The sequence below is a fragment of the Pseudophryne corroboree genome, chromosome 2 (genome assembly GCF_028390025.1).
Source record: "Pseudophryne corroboree isolate aPseCor3 chromosome 2, aPseCor3.hap2, whole genome shotgun sequence".
Taxonomy (NCBI): Eukaryota; Metazoa; Chordata; class Amphibia; order Anura; family Myobatrachidae; genus Pseudophryne; species Pseudophryne corroboree.
Window position 1 is genome coordinate 310,505,847 of NC_086445.1, and position 13,844 is coordinate 310,519,690.

The 13,844-nt window shown below is 43.1% G+C and overlaps 1 protein-coding gene across 7 annotated transcripts in view; it reads right to left on the bottom strand.

The window, feature by feature from the left end:
- The window catches only part of DACH1 (dachshund family transcription factor 1), a 516,624-nt gene that overhangs the window by 290,633 nt on the left and 212,147 nt on the right, over window positions 1-13,844 (bottom strand). For all 7 annotated transcript variants that reach the window (XM_063952924.1, XM_063952923.1, XM_063952921.1 and 4 more), the window contains exon 2: window positions 7,990-8,105. In XM_063952924.1, the coding sequence (XP_063808994.1) occupies window positions 7,990-8,105 (116 nt within the window). The remainder of the gene's footprint in view (window positions 1-7,989; window positions 8,106-13,844) is intronic.

Consider the following 13,844-nt stretch of genomic DNA (forward strand, 5'->3'; position numbering starts at 1 on the left):
GCGGAGCCAATCACGGGGGTGGGGACTGAGGTGACCCAGTATATGCTGGGTCCGTAAAACTAGTGTGTCTGTGTGTGTATATATATATATATATATATATATATATATATCTACATATATATATATATATATATATATCTACATATATATATATATATATACACATATATCTACACACACATATATATATATACACATACACACACACATACATATACACGGGTGGTCTTCAGTATGCCGGCGGTCGGGCTCCCGGCGACCAGCATACCGGCGCCGGGAGCCTGACCGCCGGCATACTGACACTTATTCTACCTCGTGGGGGTCCACGACCCCCCTGGAGGGAGAATAGAATAGTGTGGCGCGCGTATCGTGGCGAGCGCAGCGAGCCCGCAAGGGGCTCATTTGCGCTCGCCACACTGTTGGTAAGCCGGCGGCCGGCCTCCCGGCGCCGGTATGCTGGTCGCCGGGAGGCCGGCCGCCGGGAGATCGTAGTGAACCCATATACACATATACATAGCATATTAAACATGCATACATATATATATATATATATATATATATATACACACACACATACAGTACACATATATATACACATGTATATATATATCATATGTGTGTGTGTGTGTTTATATGTATGTATGTATGTATGTATATACATGAGTATATATGTAGGCACATGGATATATATGTACTATAATTAAAATAAAGTAAACTTTTATTGCACTTGCAAGTGCCACCAGGAAGACAGCAGGCTGCAGAGGACGCTAGACAGTCATTAATAATACTCATGCAACTAAAAAAAAAAATTTTTTTTTTTTTTTAGTGGAGGGGGGTTTCTGGGTACTTGGAAACCCCCCTGGGTGCGCCACTGAGGGTCCACACAAGTGATATTACACAGGGCACTGCATTTGCAAAAGCCAGTACAGGTTGAGTATCCCTTATCCAAAATGCTTGGGACCAGAGGTATTTTGGATATCGGATTATTCCGTATTTTGGAATAATTGCATACCATAATGGGATATCATGGTGATGGACCCAAGTCTAAGCACAGAATGCATTTATGGTTCATATACACCATATACACACAGCCTGAAGGTAATTTTAGCCAATATTTTGAACAACTTTGTGCATTAAACAAAGTGTGTGTACATTCACACAATTCATTTATGTTTCATATACACCTTATACACACAGCCTGAAGGTCATTTAATACAATATTTTTAATTATTTTGTGTATTAAACAAGGTTTGAGTACATTGAGCCATCAGAAAACAAAGGTTTCACTAGCTCAGTCTCACTCAAAAAATTCCGTATTTCGGAATATTCCGTATTTCGGAATATTTGGATATGGGATACTCAACCTGTACTATGACCAAGTCAGGGAAATAATTAACATTTACTGTGCACAATAAAAAGTATACAGTAAATGTATTTGCTCCCTTGCATAGCAGCATGGATTGTTCCAGATACAAAGTTATTTGTTTTTATTTTGCTTAACTTCCAAATCAGAATAAGACCCATAGAGCCATGTTCTTATTGTGTTTTATTTATGCAAGAATAATCACGTGAGGTTTTATTAAAATGTTATGTTTCAGTTGCACAACCCTGTTTATTATTGATTAGTTACCAGGAAGGAAGCTGGAGCGTGGCGTTGAAATGTGTCTTTACATACAGCATGACATATTTTTAGAAAGTATTCTGGAAAGGAATGCCTGCACTTATCTAAGTCATGCAGTAAAATATGGACTTGTCATTAGCTACAATGTAATTTTGTTACAGACAAAGCAATTTGACCACAATGAAGTTATTTTCGGCATCTGGAATAAACAATTGCAAATGTCTTTCTCATCAGTGGAAAGAACTAAAAACAAAATAGCTATGTAATACAATCCACAGAGAAGTAATGCGAGAATAAGCTATTGTAAGCTCTCTAGTAGTTAATTAAATGTAGGCAACATTATGTTAGACATAAATAAGTCTCCTTATAGAGTTAAAGCAAATGAGGCAAGTGTAAAAATATAAATGGGCATTTTTTCTAAAATAAGTGGTGTCTATATTTTTAAGCACAAATCATGTTTATGTAGTCATTATCACCACACAGGTTCCCTTTTAACTTTTTTTTTTACAACAGACATTTATATGAATAATTGTTGAGATTCTAGTTTGCGTGCCTATTTTATTGTTTAAAGAAAGCTGACTTAAATTAGAATTTCATACATTTGTGTGAGGTACAAAAGCAAAAATGTAAACAAAAACAAAAAAGTAACACTTACCTACTACTCTCTTTTTTTTGTGACCTGAAAGGAGACAAATTAGTCTAATGGTCCCATGGCGCACTCTCCTCTCCTATTATCTCTCAGCTTGTTCTATATTATAATCCGAGCAGTTGTCTATGCCCCTCGCTTGTAAACTTCCAATTCATGTTCAAAAATTGGGTATTCTACTCCTACATCTTGAACATTTATAATTGTCCTGCAGTCTCCTAAGTAACATAAATGTTCTTCTTGTCATTGATGTCATGTATGCCGAGTATAACTACAGTAAAATGTGTATTGCAATAACTCTGTAGCAGTTTTCATCAGTCCCACAATAAATAAGCCTTATACTAAATACCTTTCCCTTCGTTGTTGGTACCTGCCTTAGAACTCCTTCAATTGTATTATTTTTAGTTGGATCCTGGCAATCACATTTAGCTGAATGCCTCTGCAGATTTGATAAATTTAAGCTGCCAGTTTGGCCTTCCCGGGTGCAGTATGTTATTTAGGTGCTTGGGATCCCAGGCGCCCAGCATACCAATGCCGGGATCCCGACTGCCGCCATGCAGGAAGCAGGGTGAGTGCAAAAGAGCCCCTTGTGGGCTCGCTATATTTGCCACGCTGTGGGCACGGTGGCGCGCATATTTATTCTTCCTCCAGGGATGTCGTGGACACGGCTTCGGTATGGTGAGTACCTGGCCTTCCCATGCCAAAACAAAAGAACCGGAACAATACCAAACGTGATCTACAGAGTCCTCAGTTACATGTCAGTTCTAGTACCCAGATAAATTGAGTGAGAGATGTGGTGTGGTTTCAGGTGAGGGACCCTCATCTATTATTATTATTATTATTATTATTATTATTATTATTATGATACAGGATTTATTATAAGGGTTATTGAAACATATCTTTTATTATTATTATCCTTTATTTATATGGTGCCACAACGGTTCCACAGTGCCTAATCACAGAGTACATAAACAAATAATCAAACAGGAAAACAGCAACTTACAGTTGATGACAATATAGGACAAGTACAGGGTAAATAAACATAGTTACATCAGCAGATGACACTGGAATAAGTATCAGGTGGTAGAAGACTGCTGGATTTGGTGCAGTTGCAGATTATTAAAGTAAGAAAAAAGATAAGCACATAAGGGAAGAGGGCCCTGCTCATGCGAGTTTACATTCTAAAGGGGAGGGGTAGACAGACAGGGCTGACAAAGATGGGGTACATAGAGAGAGTGTAACAGAGGGTTAGGATGAGATTTGGCTGGGTTTGGTGAAGAAGTGGGTCTTGAGAGCCCGTTTGAAGTTTTGTAGAGAGGTGGAGAGTCTGATGGGGAGAAGTAGTGAATTCCAGAGAAGTAGTGCAGCACGTGAAAAATCTTGGAGGTAGAAGTGGGAGGAAGTATTCCGTAGGCAGAAGAGTCGGCGTGCATTAGCAAAGCGAAGAGGACGGATGGGAGTGTAAAGGGAGATAAGGTCAGAGATGTAGATGGGAGACGAGTGGGTGAGGGCTTTGTAAGTGAGTGTGAGAAGCTTGAAATGGATTCTGAAAGGGAAGGGGAGCCAGTGAAGATCTTGTAAGAGAGGAGAGGTGGACGTTGTGCATTTGGTGAGGAAAATGAGTCGGGCAGCAGCATTGAGGATTGATTGGAGTGGAGAGAGGTATTTTTCAGGAATGCCAGTCAGGAGGAGATTACAGTAGTCCAGTCTGGAGATGACCAGTGAGTGGATAAGAGTCTTACTAGCATACTGGGTCAGAAAGGGTCTGATCCTGGAAATATTTTTTAGATGAAAACGGCAGGTTTGTGAGAGATGTTGAATGTGTGGTTTGAAGGAGAGGGAGGAGTCAAAAATTACTCCAAGACAGCGCACTTAGGGGCTAGAGGAGATAGTGGTGCCATCAATAGATAATGAGATTGTAGGAGGTGAGGTTATGCGGGATGGAGGGAAGATGATCAGCTCGGTCTTAGACATGTTAAGTTTAAGAAAGCGCTGGGACATCCAGGAAGAGATAGCAGAGAGACAGTTGGAGATACGAGTGAGGAGAGCAGGGGAGAGGTCTGCAGAGGAAAGATAGATTTGAGTGTCATTAGCATAGAGATGATATTGGAAACCAAAAGTACTAATGAGCTTACCTAGTGAGGACGTATAGAGAGAGAAAATGAAAAGACCAAGGACAGAACTTGGGGTACACCTACAGTTAGTGGAAGTGAGGGGGAGGTGGAGTCATGAGAGGAGACAGAGAATGAATGACAGACAGGTAGGAAGACAGCCAACAGAGGGCAGTATCATGCAGACCAATGGAGTGAAGGATTTGCAGTAGGAGAGGATGCATGTCTTTTGTTTTGCCGCATTTAAGTGAATGCTCCAGACACAACACCATCAATGGGCTGAAATCATTCCTCTGTTCCTCAGAGAGAACACCCATATAGGAAGAGCACAAATATTTACAATAATAATTATATTCATCTTGTTGCATTCATGCAAAATGCATTTTCACTGACTTGTCACATTTTTCTGTGTTGTAAATGACATTTATTGACTTATGTTGAAAATACTATTTTATTATGCTGCAACAACACAAAACTAATCAATACAAATATTTCTCATTTTCAATATGGTTATTGCCTGTTTTGCACCTGTTTAAACAGCCCCTTTGAGGCTTACGAAGGCTTTGTTTCTATATTAACTAAAATGCAACAAAAGTGTACAACAAAATGTTGATTTTCATTTCATAGTGTTACATAAACAGGTATAATACACTGTGATTTATTCACAATACATTGCGATTTCCAAGCAGTAGCAACAATTCAGGCCCACTTTGCATTTTTTTAAATGTCAGCAATGAACTTTTGTCTAAAACGACAGTAGATTGTACCAGTGTAGTTGTAAACACACCCCCATGATGTTGCGGCTATGTGGGAGACAACCCTTCACATTGATATGCACATTATATATGTACTCTATGATGAAGCATTATCATGCCCCTGACCATACCCCCACCCCCTTCACCCAGGCCTGCATGAGGTCTCTGCGAATCTGCGCAGGTCCACCTAACAATTCAGAAATAATATTATTTAAAAATCCAGCCTACTTCCACTTTAGGACACCACTTCAAGCTTTAACTTTCTTCTTGGATTGGCAGGTCACTTCCTAATGAAATGGGTAAATGGGTGGGGTTGGGGAGCAAGTGAGGATGCAATTCTCAGCGAATTGCATCATAATGGGGCACAATGACTCTATGTCAGTGAAACACAGGATTGGGGTCATGATGGCACAAAGTGCGCCCCTTGGACCGGACATCTGTATCTCTGGGAACTCCCAGGGGTGAGAAGAATAAAGTACATAATTATGTGTTTGTCTCAAGTCAATCATAAAAGAGGGTAACACAGGTGTCATAGTGGTTTTCTGAATTTTTGGTGCATGCGCAGTAGCAAATAATCACTTAATTATACGAACATCGGAATTGTGTACAACTGTGAATCGGGTTCTAAGTATTTCCATTTATACCATATACTGTCATTTAATAAGATATTAAAAAATTACTTATCTTCATAATACTGTACCTGGTGGAAGGGGGATGTCACGATCCGGGTATCTGGACGCCATTACTTACCCTTCAGATGCCTCCTAAGGCTGGCTCAGCGTTCCAGGACCGGATCCCGCTGTTCCTGAGTTTCCACATGCAGAATGTCAGAGTGGTGATTTCATCAGCCGCGGCCTCCGCTGTGCCCGCGTGGTTAAATGTGCGCTTGTCAGTCTGGCGTCTCCTGTCTCCTGTGGCCGGCGTCGCCATTACTGTTTCAATTCTCACATGGATTACAAACCAAACTTCCCTCCAAGTGTCTGCATGGGCGCAGCCATCTTGGATTTTGTCATCTGATCATTTCCACCAATCTGCTGTCTGTATTGTTGATTTGCATAATTGCCTAGCCAACCCCTTCCTTGCTGCAGGTATAAGTAAGCTGTGCCTGAGCAAGGAAGGCGTCAGTGCTTTGGTTGTCTAACCTAGTTCCAGTTTGTCTCTCTCCTGTGGTTGTCTTCCAGGTTCCAGCTCCTGTCTCCAGACTTCTGCTATAGAGACCCGCACCAGCATTCCATCTGCGGTGTAGCCTGACTCTCCGATCCATTCTGGACTCACCTGTTTCCAGTTACAACAATCACCTGCTTCCAGCCCAGCTTCCAGCAGTGTACAGCTTCTCTTAAAGGGCCGGTGTCCTTTCTGCAGTTTACCACTCTCCACCGGTATTATTATTTCACCGCTCTCAAACTCCAAACTTCATTATTATTTCTTCGCTCTCAAGTTCGTTTATTATTTAACTGGTTCCAGCCAGTATCCACTCCGTACCAACAACAGTCTGGTTCCAGCCAGTATCCACAGCAGCCGTTTTATCTTCAGCAACCCAGCCTTTCCTGGAACACCAGCTGGTACGATCCTGGGTTCTCTCCATTGCTACAGTCAGGCCTGGTAAGGACTTTCCAACTAGAAGATTATAAGAACTGTCTCACTCTACCAGTGCCTGTGGCCCTTGCCACCCTGTAGTACCCAGGAATTGTATTTATCCTCTGTTGACTTTTATGTTTCCTTTACTGCTGCTGTGTTACGGAGTTTTGTCATAATAAACATCATTGACTTTTATCCTGGTTGTCGTGGTCACGCCTTCGGGCAGTTATTCTACATGTTACTTACATGTCTAGGGGTCTGATACAACCTCCCAGGTTCCGTTACATCTCAGCCCCTACAACTGAGGCTGCCTCCCGTCAGCTCAGGCCCTCAGTTGTGACAGGGGATTGTATATTAGATTGTGCATTTCTCCCAACATGTCCCATATCAGGAGGGACAAATGCTATCTACCTGGATTACCCTCTTAATATAAGATTGTCATCACCTGTTTCAAACTATTTACTTGATAAGAAAAGTTTGTCAACACAGGTGATTGCAATCATAACTTAAGAAGGAAGTCCTCCTGGACTGGGTCATGTTCGGAGGTATGGATTGTATATATTAAATTTTAACCAATGGTGTATATTAGATTTAAATTAATAGCTTAATAATACTTGGGTACTGTTTATAGTGCCACCTAATTGAAAGACAACTATTTTATAAAGTTTTATTGTAGTGTAACAAAGAAAACTTAAACAAACTTAAAATGCACATAGAAATGCAAAACTTATATTTTGTCACATGCAAGAATAGCACAGCAGCCTTTGTACTACTTACACACTGGAATAGGACTCAGGAGCACTCTGCCTGTGTGTCTCTCTTTAGACCCTCATTAGATAACAGGTTACACAGGACCCAGACACCCAGGCTAGGAGGAGCAGAAGCTGAGATCCCTGGGTCACTCACAGCTCTCTCCCTCCTCCTAGCTCTCTTCTGGTCAGAAGTTCTGTCCGTTGCTCATGTATCCTGATACTCCCGTGTCTCTGCCTGCAATGCATGCTGTCCTGCTCGGTCCCTAGCTGCCTGGTTCTGCTGCTGCATAAGAAGACTCCGGCCGGTGGGGTGGGTGGGTGGGCTGACACAAGGGGGCCTGGGGTACAGTATGCCCTGCCCTGCCCCCTCGTAATCTGGTTATGCATAATATAATACTTGAAAATGTAAACAAAACTTCTGAACAGGGTCCTGATAGACGTGATAGATGGTATATATTTAGTTTGTGACTTTGATTTTTAAATGACAATTAATGCAGCACTCTGTTACAAATAAACGTTACTGTACCTGTGGGTGGCATCATCCCAGGAGACATTAGGCCAGGCACACTGTGAGGCATAATATGCGGGTTCTCTGGTGAGGTCACACTCTGTGTTCTCTTAGGGGGCCTTCCCGGTCTGGAGCTGAAAGCAAAGGAACATGTATAAAAAGACATTAAATGGCTGCCTAAAACATCATTTGGAAGTTGTTTCAAGTGGTAACATGGACTGTAAATAAATTTGTTTCAAGGACGGTTGCTTCTGCAGTTAGATGTAATAGACTTCCATCACTAATTAGATTACATGCTGAATTCATTTTCCTCATTGAAGATCAGCCGCTCTTGATGCATAATTCATAGCATGTACCTCGTTACCTGCTTCTTCATATTAATATCTATACACAGTTTGAATTGCCTCGTTTGCATATGCTAAAGTTCTGCATGCAGCCTTCAGCATGAAAATTATGCACTAACTTGTAATAATTATTACAGTCAGCCTGCTATTGATTTATGAGACTTTTAAAAACCAAATATGTGTAGTACTTGTAATGAATGATATTTTAAGGTTCTTCAGGAAATTAAAAGGCAATGGCTGCCTTAGGAAATGTTCTGCTTGTTTGATTTAATACTACAGTTAGCTGGGAGGTGGAATGAAAGAGTGATTCAGACCTATAGCACATTTTTCGATGATATGTTTTATTACTTTGCACTGCTAGCCTGATATCTAGATGATAAATGACAATACATATCTAACGTGTGAAAAGGTCTCACAATTTCTTTATTTTTTTGTCATTTAAAGATTAGTCAAGCTATGGTTTAACCCCTTCCCCCTCGAGAATGAGAACAATGTTATGTGTTTTTTAGTGCCAATGCTATGCAGAATATTCAAAGGACAAAGCAATGAAGGAAAAGACCAGTACTATATTATAATTGGTGGTACATTGTCTTAGCTGACATTACATGAACTAATTCTTTACAACATTTCAAACCGAGGAATATAAACACTAGGGCTGATGCACAGACACATCGGCAGATTTCTTCTTACAAATTAACTCATCACACAGCTTACTTTGCCTACCCACAAATACAATATAAACATCACAATGACATAAATAATGGACAATTTAATGAGATACTAATGATGTATGCAGAAAATAGAATAATAGAACAGTGGGGAAATAAATTGTAATAGTAGGATTTGAGAACAAAAAAACACCATTAGCCAATTTTAGAACAGATGCAACCAGTTAACTAGGGCTGCAGTCAGTTTTTGTCATTTCCCCGACAAAGCTTTCGTATGTGATGCAATGTACTGCATTGTACTGGAGACACATTACTTATGCCAGTTTCTTACTTGAAAATAAAGACAATTCAAATATTTACAACAATCTGAAGTGCTAACGTGCTGGCATGATTTCTCAGCAACGTCATTTCCCCAGTTCGGACTCTTACATTATATAGGAACTGAGAGACTCTCTATCTGCTGTATGTGGTCAGACTAAGGGGTATATGCAATTGCGGTCGAATTCCCGAAATTGTCGAATTTCGGGAATTTTTCGCCCCCAAAAAAAAATTGACAATGCAATTCAGTACTTTCCGACAAAAAAACGGACTTTCAAAATTCGACTTTTTGAAATTCGACTTTTGACAAATTCGACTTTTTTGCAATGATACACATGCTGCAATTCGACCAAAGTCTATTCAATGGAAGTTTGGAAATTCGACAACAGTGCTTTTAGACAGTAAATTCGTCATTTTCAATCCGCCACACTTTGGTGGGTGAAACTAATTAAAAAAAATTTAAAACATGTTTTTTTTGTGTTTTTTTTTCTTGGTAATATTATATCTATTTATATTAGAAGGGATTAGGTACTTGGTTTGTCTTTTTTGGAGGCACAAGTATTATTTATATATTTTTAAAAATAATATATATATTTTTTTTTTATGGAATGGTAAAATCCCTGAAAAAAATGGCGTGGGGTCCCCCCTCCAAAGCATAACCAGCCTCGGGCTCTTCGAGCTGGTCCTGGTTCTAAAAATGCGGGGGAAAAATTGACAGGGGTTCCCCCGTATTTTTAAAACCAGCACCGGGCTCTGCGCCTGGTGCTGGTGCAAAAAATACGGGGGACAAAAAGAGTAGGGGTCCCCCGTATTTTTTACACCAGCATCGGGCTCCACTAGCTGGACAGATATGCCACAGCCGGGGGTCACTTTTATACAGTGCCTTGCGGAGGTGGCATTAAATATCCAACTAGTCACCCCTGGCCGGGGTACCCTGGGGGAGTGGGGACCCCTTCAATCAAGGGGTCCCCCCCAGCCACCCAAGGGCCAGGGGTGAAGCCCGAGGCTGTCCCCCCCCATCCAAGGGCTGCGGATGGGAGGCTAATAGCCTTGAGAAAAATGACAGAATATTGTTTTTTCCAGTAGTACTACAAGTCCCAGCAAGCCTCCCCCGCAAGCTGGTACTTGGAGAACCACAAGTACCAGCATGCGGGAGAAAAATGGGCCCGCTGGTACCTGTAGTTCTACTGGAAAAAAAATACCCAAATAAAAACAGGAGACTGACACCGTGAAAGTAAAACTTTATTTCATACGTCGACACACACATACTTACCTATGTTCACACGCCGACATCGGTCCTCTTCTCCAAGTAGAATCCAGGGGTACCTGAAAAGAAAAGATAAATACACTCACCTCATCCATGGTCCAGAGGTAAATCCACAAACTTGTCAAAAAAACAAACCGGACACCCGTACCACACGGACTGAAAGGGGTCCCATGTTGACACATGGGACCCCTTTCCATGAATGCAGAGAGACCCCCCGTGACAGCTGTCACTGAAAGGTCTCGTAAGCCAATCAGCGAGCGCAACGTCCTTGCACTCTGCTGATTGGCTCTGTGCGTGTCTGAGCTGACAGCGCATCGCAAAGCCTCTCCATTATATGCAATGGTGGGAGCTTTGCGGCTAGCGGTGGGGTCACCCGCCGGTTAGCGGCTGACCGCGGGTAACCCCACCGCTGACGGCAAAGTTCCCACCATTGAAAGTAATGGAGAGGCTTTGCGATGCGCTGTCTGAGGTCACACGCGCACAGCCAATCAGGTGAGCGCCACGGAAGTAGCGCTTCCTGATTGGCTGAAGGGACCTCAGTGACAGGAGTCACGTGGTGTCCCGGCATTCGGGGAAAGGGGTCTGATGTGTAAACATGGGACCCCTTTCAGTCCGGCATGGTACGGGTGTTCGTGTTTTTTTTTTTAACAAGTACGTGGATTATCTCCCGGACACTGGATTGAGGTGAGTCTAATTTTTTTCACAGGTACCTCGGATCGTCGGAGACTGTGGCAGTCGGCGTGTCAACATAGGTAAGTATGTGTGTGTCGGCAGTGTGTAATAAAGTTGTACTTGTCAAGGTGTGTGTCTCCTGTTTTTATTTGGGTATTTTTTTTTCAGTAGTACTACAGGTACCAGCGGGCCCGTTTTTCTCCCGCATGCTGGTACTTGTGGTTCTCCAAGTACCAGCTTGCGGGGGAGGCTAGCTGGGACTTGTAGTACTACTGGAAAAAACAATATTCTGTCATTTTTCTCAAGGCTATCAGCCTCCCATCCGCAGCCCTTGGATGGGGGGGACAGCCTCGGGCTTCACCCCTGGCCCTTGGGTGGCTGGGGGGGGACCCCATGATTGAAGGGGTCCCCACTCCCCCAGGGTACCCCGGCCAGGGGTGACTAGTTGGATATTTAATGCCACGGCCGCAGGGCGCTGTATAAAAGTGACCCCCGGCTGTGGCATTATCTGTCCAGCTAGTGGAGCCCGATGCTGGTGTATAAAATACGGGGGACCCCTGCTCTTTTTGTCCCCCATATTTTTTGCACCAGCATCAGGCGCAGAGCCCGGTGCTGGTTTTAAAAATATGGGGATCCCATGTCAATTTTGTCCCCGCATTTTTAGAACCAGGACCAGCTCGAAGAGCCCGAGGCTGGTTATGCTTTGGAGGGGGGACCCCACGCCATTTTTTTCCGGGTTTTTCCCGTTTTTTCCCGTTTTTTAATTTGCGGCAAAATCCGGCAAATCGGCCATTTTTCGCCCGCAGGAATGTCGAATCCGTTTTTCATTGAATATGGTGAATTCCGGCAGCCACCTGCCTGAATTCAACTGTCGAATTGTGTCGAATTAAAAAACGGCGATAATTTGCCGCGATTCGCCGTGAATTGCATATACCCCTTAGACTTGTTGGGCAACCCAGCATCTAAGCCATTCCACTGTTGTTGTATGTATTTAAAAAACATGGGGCTTACAAACCATGGGGCTTGCACAAAAGGGTCAATACAATTAGCCGTGATGACCTCGTGAGTGTGAGTCATCGCGGTAGCGGCTGCACTTTATGGCTGCCTGAAATCGCACTAAAGTGCTCTCCACCCCATAGAGGTCTGAGCAATTTTTGTGCAAATTGGGGCTGATTTCAGCCCACGAAGGGTGCAATATTGGTTGCCGTTGCCGGTGTTGAACGCTGCAGCAATGGCATTTGGCACCCTTTGTGGCTAACTGGATCGACCCCTAAGTATGATGGAGTGATTGATGTGCAATCAATGGTGCAACTTTGTATACAAGCAGCGGATTAGAAAAGCAGTCTGTGGGCGTCTCTATACAAATTCCAGTGGCATTAGTATAAATTCACAGTTTCTTTGTACACAAAGCTACAGTCACGGCAGCAACTGCGTCCACCTATAAATCAGACCTGTGTACAGGGTCAGACTGTCCCACAGGGGTACCAGGTAAACCACCGGTAGGCCTCACTGCCTGAGCACCCACTCCTTCCTCTAGGGATCAGGTTCCAGACTGTGCACTTGTATTATACATGGTAGATATGTTGCATTACACTGCACTAAACTATTGTGCACTTCAAGCCTCTGTGGAGGCTGGCCACACCCCCTTTGTAGGCTGGCCACACCCCTGCTCCCCTATCACTGCATTCCCCAGGTGTGCCCTTCATGCCCCAGTTCGACACTGCCTGTGTATGATCCTAGATCGTAATGGTATCCAGACACAACTACATTTTTTAAAACCGTGGGAAAATAATAGACATTAATACCCCTTTTCCACCACTGTAGCACGAGTTGCAGCCGTGTCGCCTGACACGGCTGCGACCCGTGCTACAGCCCCATTCAGACAGCGCTCACCAACCCGGCAATTGCCGGGTTGGTGACGCGGCTAGTGACGCGACAGGGGCGGCGCTGGGAGATCACATGATCTCCCAGCGCCGCCCTCCCATACACTGTGAACAAGAGCCGTGTCGGGAATTTGCTGGGGGACCCTTTTCCACTAGGAAAAAATACGGGTAAATGCGCGCCCCCGCGCATTTACCTGTGTTTTAAAAAGCTAGTGGAAAAGGGGTATTAATGTACAGTATATCCACCTTACTAACATACTAGCGCTTCATCTAAAATAGTCAGTCCCAGTAAGTGGCCCTGTATGCACAAACATACACTGTTGACACCAGTATACAGTAAATGTACAGGAATCTAATGTTTCTTAGTCAAGCAGATATCTAGTCAGTGCACATTAACTAAACTTTAAGAAGCTGTGTAGTCAATTCTGCAGTAACATACAGTCAGTGGGGCAGATTTATTAAGCCTGGTGAAGTTATAAAGTGGAAGTAGATAATGCACCAGCCAATCAGCTCCTGTCATTTTTCAAACCCAGCTTGTATGTAACATGACAGTTAGGAGCTGATTGGCTGTTGCATTATCACCTTCCACTTTATCACTTCATCATGCTTAATAAACCTGCCCCAGTACGTCTACAGAGATGTGTCCTCATGTCCGTCAGCTGTGTCTGTTCAGACACTTTGCTTGACACCATTTCGGCACAAAAGCTGCACCTTTCAGTTC